This window comes from Coloeus monedula, assembly GCF_965178545.1.
Source record: "Coloeus monedula genome assembly, chromosome: 6".
In the NCBI taxonomy this organism is placed as follows: Eukaryota; Metazoa; Chordata; class Aves; order Passeriformes; family Corvidae; genus Coloeus; species Coloeus monedula.
Window position 1 is genome coordinate 54327081 of NC_138786.1, and position 13136 is coordinate 54340216.

The 13136-nt window shown below is 46.7% G+C and overlaps 1 protein-coding gene across 3 annotated transcripts in view; it reads left to right on the forward strand.

Annotated features, from left to right (window-relative positions):
• Window positions 1-3576: 3576 nt before the first annotated feature.
• Window positions 3577-13136, forward strand: part of RCOR1 (REST corepressor 1) — an 81480-nt gene continuing 71920 nt past the window's right edge. Inside the window, exons 1-3 of one of the 3 annotated variants that reach the window (XM_082284085.1) lie at window positions 3580-3679; window positions 3976-4155; window positions 4252-4311. In XM_082284085.1, coding sequence (XP_082140211.1) covers window positions 3631-3679; window positions 3976-4155; window positions 4252-4311 — 289 coding nt within the window. In that variant the 5' untranslated portion in view covers window positions 3580-3630. Of the gene's footprint in view, window positions 3680-3809; window positions 4156-4251; window positions 4312-13136 lie in introns of those variants that run through there. The other 2 variants (XM_082284087.1, XM_082284086.1) reach the window with 2 other exon arrangements.

Consider the following 13136-nt stretch of genomic DNA (forward strand, 5'->3'; position numbering starts at 1 on the left):
ATTTCAAGAAATTTTTTTAAATTACAGTCCTGCCTGGTCCAACCTGTTAGGCCACAGTATATGCACAACGGTGACGCTGTCTTCATAAGGAAGAGACTTTTTTTTCTCCTCTTTTTGCTATATCTAAACAGGTGAGCAAGTTAACCACTACATTACAGTATTGTCCAGAAGTTGCAGCCAAGCTCAGATGCAAGGAAAATACCATCCCTGCTTTACATAACAGCATCTGCTGCGGATCATACACGAAATTCCTCTTGAAGAGCCTCAGCAGGACATACAGGTATGTGCAGCCAAGTGTGGGATCATGGCCTGACATGTCTAAATGAAGTTTTGATCCAGGTAAACAAGACCCTGTACCTGCCAGAGGCTCTTGTAGTGCTCAAAGGGTTTCCTCCCCATCTCTCCCACTTTGCAGAACTTAAAAAAAATGAAGTTTTAACAAAGGTTTTCTCCAGAGCAAGCACTGTGAGCCAGAGGAGTAGAATTTGTTGCTCTTTTGGCATTAGTTAGAGGCTGCATAAAGTGTATTCACTGCTGCTGCTAAAAAATAAAACACAATTCTGTATCTTGTGTATGGTCTCTGTGTACACACTCGCCTACACTCTGCAAAGAGTTTTGTTTAAGGCCAGAAAACAATTTTTCAAAGTTTCCTTCAAGAACAACACCAAAATTTGTTGTGCTGTTTTGGGACACTCTCAAAAATTCAGGCTTTTAGTTGAAGCGTAAAGAAACTCAACACCAGTGTTCAGAAAGCAAAAACCAACAGGAAAAATTTTCTCAATGGTTAGAAATAAAAAGCTCCATCAGCATCAGAGCTGTTGTATTCAGGGCTCATGAATTTCTGCAGAAAGGCTGGAAATTGAAGAGCAGCCCTGCTGTGGATGAAGAGGGTGTTGTTGGCCTGGGACAACAGCTGTGACAGGTGCAAACAGACTGTGACGGTGACAACGCTGGGACTTCCTGCTCTGGGGACACACGCACATGCACAGGGCACACACACAGCCCTTGGCAGCCAAGGGAGAAGGCACGGATCTGCTGCTGTTCCTGGGCACCTGCTTATCTTCTGCTGGGGTCAAGGAGCAGCCTGGTGAGCAGGCAGGAGGGGCAGAGTGTGCCCGGCTGACCTGGGGGATGGCTTCGGCAGGGGTGGCATCCCTCATGGCACTGCCAAGAATTGGGGATGCAGGGAATGTGCTGCTTCCCCAGCCCACTCTGACAGGATGGAGCTGCTCAACCCAGCTTCTGGGAGGGGCTGTGGGGCCAGGGCTTTGGGAAAGGCAAACTGTGGTGAAGTGCCGGCAGTAAATGTTGTTTCAACAGTTCAAATGAGGGAAATTGTGTTATAAATAATTTAGATGATTGATTTAAGATTTTAATCCTGGGGCCTAAGTGGGTAATGGCCATGAGGAGAGGAGGACGGAGGGAGGAAGAGGAAGTGAAGGAAGACCAAAATTAGGCCCAGATTTGCAAACCCGTGCACAAGTATGTATGTCTCAGCTGTACACACGTTTCCAAATGTCATCTGTGGTCTCAGGTTCAAGTTCAAGTTCAGGTATGCTTCAGCCTAAGTCTTGGGTGAGCCTTTTTTTTTTTCTTCCTTCAGTACTGGGACCTTCAAAGCTCATTTTAAAATGAAAGATCAGGTGTTCCCTTCCTGCCCTTGCATTTCTGGAGTAGAAATCTTTGAGTACAGAGAAGGATAATGAACACTCAGCCATGTTTGCATTCCTGTCATCATGAAAATGTATTCTCTGCTACAGAACTAATACACTTTGCACCGGGAAATATTTGTGGCTGTCAGCACTGGGGTTTAAGAGCATCGCTAATTACTCCTCTGATTTAGAACTGATATTTTCAACGAGTGTGGGATCAAGAGCCACCATTATAAATGTTAGTTTTGTGAGACAGAAAAAGTTATTTTTATGTATGTACTTATTTTTATGTAGCGGAAAATAAGCTTATTTTTTCAGTGGTAGATAACTGAGTGAATAAATACTCACAGGTACATGCATGTGTAAATGAAGGAAACCGACTGCATATCTACGTAGGCACAACACACATACCAAGTGAAGATGGGAAAGGAGATATTGTAAAGACCACAGTATGCTGAAACAGACTACCACGCACTTCAAAAAGATATTTCTTTCCATAATTTTAATGGCGAAAATAGTGTGTGAATATTCAGGATCCTTTCCAAACTACTCCCTAGACGTGAAATAATTTTGATAATCTTAGGCACAACATAGAGAAGGAAGGGTAAGGCCAGGGTTGGAGACGATGGCTCTCCCTCGGCAGCTCTTTCCCCCTCCCCCTGTGCAAATTCTCTTGGATTAAAATGGCAGAGGGAGGCGGGGAGTGGCTGGAGACAGTTTGGCTGATACGAGATAACCGCTGCTAGTCAAATGGCACTTTTAATTGCCCGGGCCAATAAAAAAAAAAACTTGCTACAGAAGTTAATTTGAATGAAAATAGCAGACACACCCCACAAGCTGCTTTCCATGACCGCGCATTGTGCTGCCTCAGCCTGATGTACAGTTCGAGTAGCAAATAACAGCGAGCAGTCTGGATAGACTCTGGTTGCCCATTTTAGCTACGGCGGGGCTGGACGCCCCCTTCTCCCCACCCAGCAGTGCTCCCCCTCGCCGCGCCGGTTTTCCCGGCTGGAGCCTCGTGTGCCGAGGGAAGGGAACGCGGTGCCGCTGCCCCTTTTGTTCCCCCGCTCGCTGCCGGGTCACGCCGGGGAAGGCACGGAGCGTGGGACGCGGCCGCCCCGCCGGGAGGGCTCCGTGCCGGCTCCGCCTCCGGGGCCGCGTGGAGAGCCGGGCGCACCACCGGGAATGCGGGGCGCGGGATCTGTTGCACGGCCGGGCCCTGAGCGCGGAGCCCGGCTCGGTACAAGAGCCCCGGCAGGCCAAGGGGCAACCAGGGAGTTTCTTGAGGGGACCTGGGGCGCCGCCCGCTGCGAGGGCGGCTCCTGGGCACCGAGCGAGACCCTCGAGGGCGGCTCTGCCCCGGGGGCAGCTGGCAGCGCCCAGCTGACGAGGCTGCACCGGGGCCCCGTCCGTGCGGTGCCCGCTTTCCGGCTGGCTGCTGGCGCTTCCCCGGGTCTCTCCGACCCCGGCACTGTCCCACACTCTCGGCACCGCTTCGGTCGGGCCGCCCCCATCTCTCCTCAGGCCACTCCTGGCCGCCGGGACCCCGTCCCCTCGTCGGACTCTAGTCGCTGCTGCTGGCGGGAGCCATCCCGAGCGCACCAAGCACAGACCCCCGCCCCTGCCCGGCTCGGCTTCCCTCGGGCAACTGAGCTTTGTATGGAATCCCATTCAAACCACGCCGTAACCTTCCGCCAGAAGGGAGGCGGATGGGGGGGGGGGGGCAAAGTAGTCCCTCGCCACGCTCCTCCCGGGTCCGAGTTCCCGGCGGGGCGGCGGAACCGGGGCCGAGCCGGGGGAGCGGCCGGGGAGGGGCTCCCCGGTGGGGGGTGCGGCCCCGCCTCCCGCCCGCTCCGCTCGGAGCAGAGGAGCGCGGAGCAGAGGCATCGCTGGGCGGAGAGATCCCGGAGCCCGCACACACACGGCCGGCGGTCCGCCTTCCACCGCGCCCAGCGAACGGAAGCGCCGGGCCGCCGCGATGGACAGGCGGCGCCGGCCAATGGGCGGGCGGGATGGCCTCCCAAAATGTAGGTTTGGCCAATGGGAAGGGGCAGGAGCGGGGGGAGGCGGGGCTGGCCGCGGGCAGCAGCGCAGGTTGAGCGGAGTCCCAGCGCAGGGCTGGGATGAGCCTCAAAGTTCGGGGCGATCGCGGTGGGGGATGTAGCAGCGCCGCCACCGCCGCGCACCGGCCCGGCCCGCCCCGGCTCCCGCCCGCCCTTGGCGCCTCCCACAGCCCCCCCTCCCGCAGTTTTTAAACTCTGATCTCCCCCCCCCCCCCCTTCTTCTCCACACCCCCCCCTCCCCTTCCTCCCCTAAATGCCAGCCATGATCGAGAAGGGCCCGGAGGTCTCGGGGAAACGGCGGGGCAGGAACCAGAACGCCGCCGGGGCGAATAATAACAACAACGGCGGCAGCAAAAGTTTATCCGCCGCCCCCAACGGCAACAGCAGCGTGAACTCCTGGGAGGAGGGGAGCTCGGGGTCGTCCAGCGATGAGGAGCACGGTGAGGAGCGGGTGCGGGGTGGGTTTTTTTTTAGGGGGGGGGCTTAGGGGCCGCTCGGGCCCACGCGGGTAACGCTTCTCCCTCTGCCTCCCTCAGCTGGCGGCGGAATGAGGGTCGGGCCGCAGTACCAGGCGGTGGTCCCTGATTTCGACCCCGGTAAGTCTTTATTATATTTTAAGGGGGGCAACTCCTCCCCCTCATCCAGTGCTTTGGACCCCTCCCGATGAGCGGGGATACTCCCCCCCCGCCTCCCCCGGGTTCTGCTCATCGGGTCCAAAAATAATCTCTCCTTAATTCCAGTCTCAAACACCCAGAGCAAGAACAAGGACCCCCCCCCCCCCCCCCCCCTCCTTCCTCCCCCCTTCTCCAGCGCACACGGTTGATAAAAGAAGTCTCGATGCTTTCCAGAGGGCGCTTTGCAGGCAGGGAGGAACAGGGAAGCTGGCAGGACTGGAGGAGGCAGGAGATGGCAGTTGGGTGGGTTTTTTTTTTCTTCTTCTTTCTTTCTTTCTTTTCTTCTTTTTTTTTTCTTTTGTTCGGGTTTTTTTTTTGTTTGTTTGTTTTTCTTTCTTTTTTTGTTTGTTCTGCCCTCTCATAAACTCGTGTTTCTGTGGCCTCAGCGATAGGGGTGGAACTAGAAGACATCAAGTTATAATTATAATTTTTTTCGAAGGTATTTAGAAGTGACTTAGGTCTGTATTTTAATTTTCTCTCTTCCTAAGAAGCTGGTTGCCTCTGTCCTCCAAAAGAAAAAAAGAATTGTTTCGTGTTCCAGCTATTCTGCTGCGGTTCTTTGTAAGCTAATTTAAAGTGGTATGGAAGCAAATTTTGAGCAAACAAAGGAATTGGGGCTGTGCTGAAAGGCAGGTGCTGGAAGCACTGTTGTACTGATGTATCTCCGTGTATAGAAAGACAGGCTGTTGACCTCTTTAGTTTGAAATCTAAGCTTGCTTTTTTTTTTTTTTTTTTTTGTATTGTTCCTTTGTAAGTGGAGGTTGTAGCTAGTGAAAACCCTCCTTCTGTTTGGAGATCCTAGCGTTTGGAGTTGTCCCTTTGCCCAGCCCAAACTTAATTGAATCCTCTGCACCTCTCGCACTAAAACAAAAAGAATGGTGTGGAAAGCCACAGTGTCTCCTTATCGAATAATCCTAAGAGTTGCTATTGTGTGGACTCAGGAAAAAGATTTATCGTGGGTCATCCTCAGACTGTGCACTAATGTTTGATGCCTTTTTTGTTACTAAATATATATGTCTGTTCCTAACTGTTAAGGTCTCAGGGTGGGGAGAAGGCAAAGAGGATTTTTTTTTTCTTAAGTTCATTATTACTTGTATTCATTTACAGAATAATTTTTCCCCACTCCTTTCCCCCTTCTTTTTCTTGACAAAATAAGATACAAGGGAGGTCCATTTCTTGTTTGACCAGGAGGAAAAAGGGGGCGGACAGGGGGGAGGAGGAGGAGGAGGAGAAGGGAGGGGGAGGAAGGGGGAGCTGTTAGCTAGGCAGCAGTTGACACTGGTTTTCAATCTGTAGGTCAAACGCAGCATTTCTGTAACACACGACGTGCATCACACTGACTTATCAGCCACGTATCACAACAATACTTGGGCTTTTTGGTCACCCTGGTGAATTATGCTCTTTTGAGCAATCCATTTATCTAACATAATAGATGGAGGGGGAAAAAATACTGTGAGCCGCTTCCTCACCGTTGTGTACTGAGATGTACATTGTTCTGGTTTAAACTTACAGACATACAGTGACCTATACAAAGGTTATTGCTTTCTGTGCTCTGTGGAGTGGAAGGGAGGGGGAAGTGTGTGATGTGAAGAAACAAATTTTTTTCTGAGTAATCTGTACCCTAACACGGGATCAGCAGGTGATTGTGTTTGAGTACATAGTGTAATACAGAAAGCTCATAGTAGGTTCACCCAAAGTAAATGACCAGTCTTCTGATGACCTGAATGGACATCAGATCTTCCTTTACTGGCCTCTGGGGTTTTTTTTTTTTTCTGTTTCTGGAAAGTATACCTTTTAGTTAAGAAGTTTGGGGTGAACTTTTGTCTGCTTGTGTATGGAAAAGTTTGTTTCCTGTCTTGTGGAATTACCCAGGAATCATTTGGCAATGCCACGTTGTTCCCTGAATTTTGTCGTCTCTTCTTGGTCCTAAAGGCTAAAAGCTGCATTAAGTTCATTTGTTACGTCTCTTCTGTTTCCCTCTTTAAGAAACAAAACCCTAAATAAGCCTAACATGCTGCACTAAGACCTTTTGACTAAAACTATTAAGTTGTCCTGTCTCGCTGGTAACATCAAAAGTTAGATTGAAATAGTGTTATCAGAATGCAGAGATACTGTGTCTGCCTCTCACTAAAAATTTTAGTGACTGGTTGACCAAAGGATCCTAAAGCCTGAAAATTGTTTGTTGTTGAGTTGTGGAGGCTTTCTCCTTCAGGTTAGCTGGCTGGTAAAATGTGGAGTGCTCATGCTGCTCTGACTGTGTCTGAGGGGAAAATAACACAGACCAGGCCTTGTGTGTATTTGTTTTTTTTAAACTTAATGTTCAGTTATACCTCGGGTTTGGCTGAGGTGTATCTGTAACTGCTTATTCTTACATCAGCATTTTACGTGGGAGTTCCTCTGTCCCCATGCAGAGGGGCAGAGAAAGCATTTAATTTTGTTTCACTTCTCAGCCACATGTGAGCTGCTGCAAAGAGTGGTGAAGTTAGGAAAATTTTGAAAGGTCTGAAATCCTTTTCTGTGCAGCTGCAATGGAAAAGAGAGATAGAGCAAGGCAGTGGTGGGATGTTGATCTGCGTATCATGAATTAAATAGTCAGAGAAGAGCAAAAAACTATTGCGTGGTATGGCCTGTAAGTGAAGAGAGTGTTCTCAGTGGTTGCGTAAATTTAGGAAGTGAAGGGACTTCATCCTCTTTTAGTTAGCATGGAGAAGGGTATAAAGTTCTTGTCTCTCCCTTGTTTTACCAGAGTATAGGGAAAAGGGTTAAGGGTTGTGCAGCTTTGTTTTTACTTTTTCCTTGGAACCAGAAAATGACAAGTTCACACTCTGAATTAAAATACCTTGGTGTAAGTTTGTAATATTCCTTGCGGCTAAAACTTGCTGTGGCAGTGGCCAAGGAAGGGCCTGATGTGATTCTTTGACTGTAAAAATGCTCATGGCTGGAATCCTATGTAGGAGGTGGTTCCTACTCACAGCTCCTTTAGTAACTCTCTGTATGGTGGCAAGGCCTATTCCATGAGCTGGCAGAGCTTGTAGGTTCTTCACTAAATTTAATGTTGCTATCCTTTTTACCCATCCCAATCTCCCCATATTTGGGGAAAGTGCATTCTCACCACATTGATCCCACTTCTTTTATTATCTCAAAATCTTACAGGTCTGTTATTATTGTTACAGTACTTAACACCTTTATTATTATTTGCATAATATGAGTAGCTGTGCAGTAATGACAAGGCTTTTGCAGAGGCAGTGTGTGTATTAAACAAGCCAGTTCAACTTGGGAGAAGAATAGGCAAAACTTCTTGGGCTGAAAATCCCATGCCAGAGCTCACTAGACTCAGTAAAACTTGCACTTCAGTTATGCTTCACTGTTTGGCCTTGAGTTCACAGATGTAATATGAAAAATTGCTATTTTGTCTGCTATTTCTTCTCTTATTAGAGCTCAGAATCAATTATTTGCCAGCCCAAAATTCTGTGTGTTAAACGAAGGCTGATATTGGTAGGTCAGCATTTCTTGTGAGTTCTGAAACTGAGACACGGAAGGTTTTGGAGAGGCAGACTATTATGGTTCTTTTAATCCATACAAATGAAACCCACATGTCTTGTTAATAGGAAAACTTAGTGGAAGGAAACATTGTATATCCTAAAGCTTAATAAAAATCTTTCATATGGGGAAGGACTGATACTGTACGTGACCATTTTATTTGTTGCTTATTAATTTATGCTATTGGAACTCTGAAAATAGGAGGAAGAAAACATTAGTGAGCACTTTAACACAGCCAGTGAATTTCACTAAAGATTAAAGCTTCCATAATTTTGAGGAGTGTTAAGTAACTCCCTGAAGAGAACAGTTATTCCAAAATTTTGACTTATATTGAAGGCAGATGAACTTTTTTTTTCTCCTTTGTAGCATTACAGCTTTAGATTTCCTTATTTGTTGCAATGGCAGTAAAAATACAAGCCACATCTTGCATCGTTGGACGTTGGTTGTGTCGGTCATCTTTGGAAAGCAGCTTCTGGGGCTCTTTCCAGTAGAAACAGATGAGGAAAAGCAGGTTTGACTCAACAGCGTCTTGTGGAAATGCAAATTTGGGATGTATGTCAGCTGGTAGACTTCAATCCCTTACTTGCAATGTTGCTGTCTTCCCAGTTTTTTGGTTTCATACTGTAACAGTTAAAGTAAGTAAAAATGGTGGAAGGAAATCCACCTGTAGTGCTTTCACCCCTCGGTTCAGAAAAGCCTGTTGGTAGGTGCTCACTGCCAGAATGCCACTAATCCTTGAGGAGCTTGTTCTCTGCTCCACACTGTTAGCTGCACTGTGTGCTCCTGCACAAACAGTTGGTATTCCCAGGCCTTTGTTTGTGATGAAGACTGTGTTATTTCAGTATTGCCAGAAAATGAAGGGGGGAAAAAAAAGAAACCAGCAACCCTTTTCACTATAGTGAGAAACCTTGTCAGTGTAGTTGTGTCTAAGAAGAGTTTAAAAAAAAGCCCCAAGATAGTCTCTGCTGTCTCTTATCTGGAGTGCCTGATCACTGTATGGAAGTGGTGGCGTGGCCATGTGCTAGGGGAGGGAGCTAATACATCCATCCAACTCTGGCTGTTAAAACGTGCCTACCCTCTGCCTATTTAGGTTCAAAGGTTGAAAGTATAATATTGGGACAGCCCATGGGTGTCTGATTCCCCTAGAACTGTTATATTTCTCTGGTGGTTGTAAAGGCCATGTTTTATTAGGTTGTATCATCAGCTACTTCATGGGGTTCTGGGCAGAGGCACCTATTGACTTACACAATCAGAACTGTAACCCTTTAACAAGAGGTTGTTACAAGCCCCTTTATGACTTGTATTTGACAAGTCCAGCTCCCAGCCTTCTTGTTCTGGTTCTTTCTTTGCAGCTAGTCCTGTGCCTCACAGTCCTAATAGTTTGCAAGTAGTCTGACTACCCAATGGGTGTAGAGAAAATGGTATTTTGATGAATGGACTCATCAGAAAAGGGATGAGAAAAAAATAAAAAAGTGCTTTTTAGGTGACACTTTGGGATCTCCATCTAAGCAAGTGGAAAATTCAAAACCCAGCTCCTGAAACTGGAAATACTGGTATCTTGGAAAGCTATCTCATATCTTCAAATGGCTGTGCCTTAAACTCAGCAGGCTGGAACTCCCTTAGTGCAACAGTCCCTTTGGAAAAGAAGGATGAATTAAGAGGGTGTTTGATCTAATCAGCAATATCAAACCATAATGTACTAAAGCCCAGGGTGTTTGGACTGACAGAGGCTGCCTGGTGTCTTGGTAAACCACACATGCCTTGGGTCTTTCACTGTTGTTTGAGGAGATGTACATCATCCCCAACAAGGGTGTGTTTTCAGAATTAGGTGGTGGAAAATTTAGGTACTGCAGGTTTTCCCTTAAATTCTGGTGGGAGAAGAGGAGCTTTTCCTCCTAGTTGTAGTCAGCTCAGTGCCATGCTTCCTCATGGGCTATATTTGTCTTGCCCTCCTTCTCAGAGGTCACAGGCTCTGTCAATGTGCTGTAGTGCAGAGCAGATGAGAAGGTCTTGGACAGGCACTCCACCAGAATGTTGCCAAACCCTTGGGTTTTTGTTTTAACTCTGTAGGAATTTAGGTACAGTTGAAAGGTCAGGCTGGTGTCCAGCAGCCCTGTGGAAGCGGGAAGGTAACTCCTACCATCTCCTTACTGGGCTGGCAACTCTGCTGGTGTGTGGGTGAGTCTGTCTCATCTTTTTCTGTCATTGGTATGTACTGCTGGTCCAGTCACCAGGGCAGGAAAGGCTGAAATCCTGCTACTACAGAGTGAAGCTTACTTGTAGATGCTGACACTTCAGCATATCCTCTGTTTTTAAAATTCACCCTGGAGAAAAAGACGAGTAGTGGTCAAGTTGAAAACTTTATTATCCATACCTCTGACACCTCAGCAGCAGTACAGCTGTTGATTTGGTGTCATATCTTTTTCACCTGTGGGCTGCTTGCCTGAAGGGAGACCATTTTTAAGCCTACATTGCTCAGCAGTCAGCTTTCACCCAGCCTGTTCACTTGTCCTGTGAAGGGGTGCAGAGGTGCTCTAGTGGTGAGCACGGCTCCCACTCAAACATGTTTCAAGGCACAGTTTTGGAGCTTTCTCATTATTCAAATAGCACCGAGAACATCCTTCTCAAACCTTAATGCTGTTGTAAACAAACAAATCTCTGTGTAGCCAAAGCCTGTGGCTTCTTTCCCTGCCTGGCACATGCAGTGTTTGTATGTGGAGGTAATAGCTGTCTCATGTGCTGACAAATGTATTAATGGCTGGACTGGAATTAATACTAGGTAGAGTGACTGCTTTGTTCTTCATAGCTGGTTCCTGCTGCTTAATGAGGTGCTCTTAAAACTCTTGTTTTCAGTCCTGGTTAGGTCTGTGACTTGGCCAAGTGAAGGCTTAGAGCTCCCTGTGATTAGTCATTATAATTAGCTCGGAAATCTTTGCCTCTGTGATCAAGGCGCCCTGTATAATGCGGCTTATAGTGGGCTCTCGCCCTGTCACATACCTTCAGAGTAGTATGGATGACAGTGCTCTGCTGGACACATGTGTATTTAACTGTGTTGTAACTTTAATATACAATTCCTTCCTATGTGCCAGGCAGGTAAATCTGAAGTAACTGCCTCCTCAGGAAAGCGTGGTTAGTGCTAGTCCCCACTTCACTCAGGGCAATTTCTGGCTGTGGCCAAGGTTTGCCTTACCCTTACCAAGTGTAAGGTAAGATTGAGACATGGTGACTAGTAGCTGAGTAAAGAGAGCAAATAAAAAAGAAAACTTTGGCGTAGTTAGAGCATGCCTCTTTCCTAGGAAGTCTGTACCTCTTTCTGTACTGGGTGACCTTGTCTTTTGCGGCTTCGACTTGGCAGCATAACAAGATGAGCAATCCCACATCAGGTGTTTAAACTTGAAATAGCAGTTTAAAATTCAGTTCTTGAAAATACAAAGTTGATTCGTAAGCTAAACCTGATCATAAAAAGCACTTTTTAAGGAATGCTAGATTAGGTGTCTCTTTCTTTAAAATTTAGAAGCTTTTAATTTATTGTTCCATATGAAAGTTTTGATGACTTTGTGCTTTCTGAAAGTGCAAGAGGATGTGTTCAGCCTTAGTGAAGGCAGTGAAAGTTTCTCTAACATACTGGAGAATTGGGCTGCCTTTGTGCTCCTTACATTGTTTTGACATGCAGCTGGTTGTGATGAGACTGGCTTTAAGTATTGTATGTCCAACTCAATAAATTTGCTGTACTTTTCATGTAAGGTTTTGAGATGAAACAAGTGAGTTTAACCTACCTTTCCACGTGTTTTGAAAAATTCAGCTTTATGCAGCAGCTTGCTCTTTGAATTTCATAAAGGAAATACTGGTAAATGTTGCCTCTCCAGGGGGAGGAGGCTGCAGTAGTGTGATAAAATTGCAAAAATCTACTCTCGTGAGGCAATTCTAATCTATTTTTCCCCTTCAGCCCTCTCCTTCTATTGTGCAGGTATGTCTAGGGGACATCAGTAGGGTCTCATAGGTACTCTGTGTGTGTAACTAGGTGTGTCTCTGGAAAAATATTCCCCAGCCCTTTTACGGGCAGGAGTTGAAGGTTGTGATTTTTTTGTCCTTAAAGTTATTTAATCTTTCTTGCTCCCTCCCCTAACTTTATGCTTTTCACCTGGATGGATTTCACAAATATTAACCTGAGAGAGCTTGTTTTTGCAGTGCAGTTGTCTAATTAGGGGAGTCTAACCACGTGGCTGTCTATTGCAGCTTTTCAGTTCTGCTCTCTGTAGGTATCTGGGATAACCTGTCATGATAGCATGTGCATGTGCTTTTAGACGACTGGATGTTTTACCAGGTTGGGCTTTAGTTCAAAGAGAGACTTTGATTTGGATGTTTGGTATTGAAAATAATTATTAGTGTATATGACCTTGAATTGATGTCCTTCTAGACTTTGTAACCCTAGTGTGAAAGCACAGCATAACAAATGTGTAATCGTAGTTGTGGCTTCTGGGTTCAGAAATCCCTAAGGAATATGTGTAAACAAGGCTTGCATGCAGGGGTACAATGCCTGCTGGTCCCTGGAGAGGATACGGAGAGATTCTAATTCTACCAGGGGGCTTGGGGATAGATAAAGACTAAGAAAAACCTCTCTTGAGTAGGAAATCACCTTCTCTCTGGAAGAACTGAATTGACAGGGCTGGGAAAATCTGGTCTACATAACAGCAGTGCTTTTGTTGCAGTGCTTTACGTGCAGCTTGTATTGAAATGCAAGGAGTTTTTTTCTCTTTCCTCTGACTTCCCACCTTCTTTGGGTGTCCAAACTCATGCCCTGTTCTCATCAGTAACACTGGTCTGAGTTTTGGCCCTGTGTAGATGGTGATGGGGAATTTTTCACCTCCTCCCCACCCCGTGTTGAGAGCCCACTGCCCCATGTAGCAGGTGCTGTTGGCTGGAGTTGCGCATAGTTCTGCGTTTAGGTTGCCGACAGCTGTGTGAGAAGCTAAAAGTGTCGCATCTGTAACCCAAGCTTTTTTGTTCTAAAGAATGTAAAATGATCAGTGATACCAGTGTGTACATCTATTCCTTTGGCTGATGTCTCTCCATCCTTAGGAGGGAGCTGGTATAGGTGCTTCTGGGAGGAGTAAAGGACTGTGAAGGCAGGCAGGCATACCAGGTGTAGCATTTGTACTTTCTTGGTATTGTTTTCTGTCTGGGAATCTTAAAGATGTCCCTCCTGG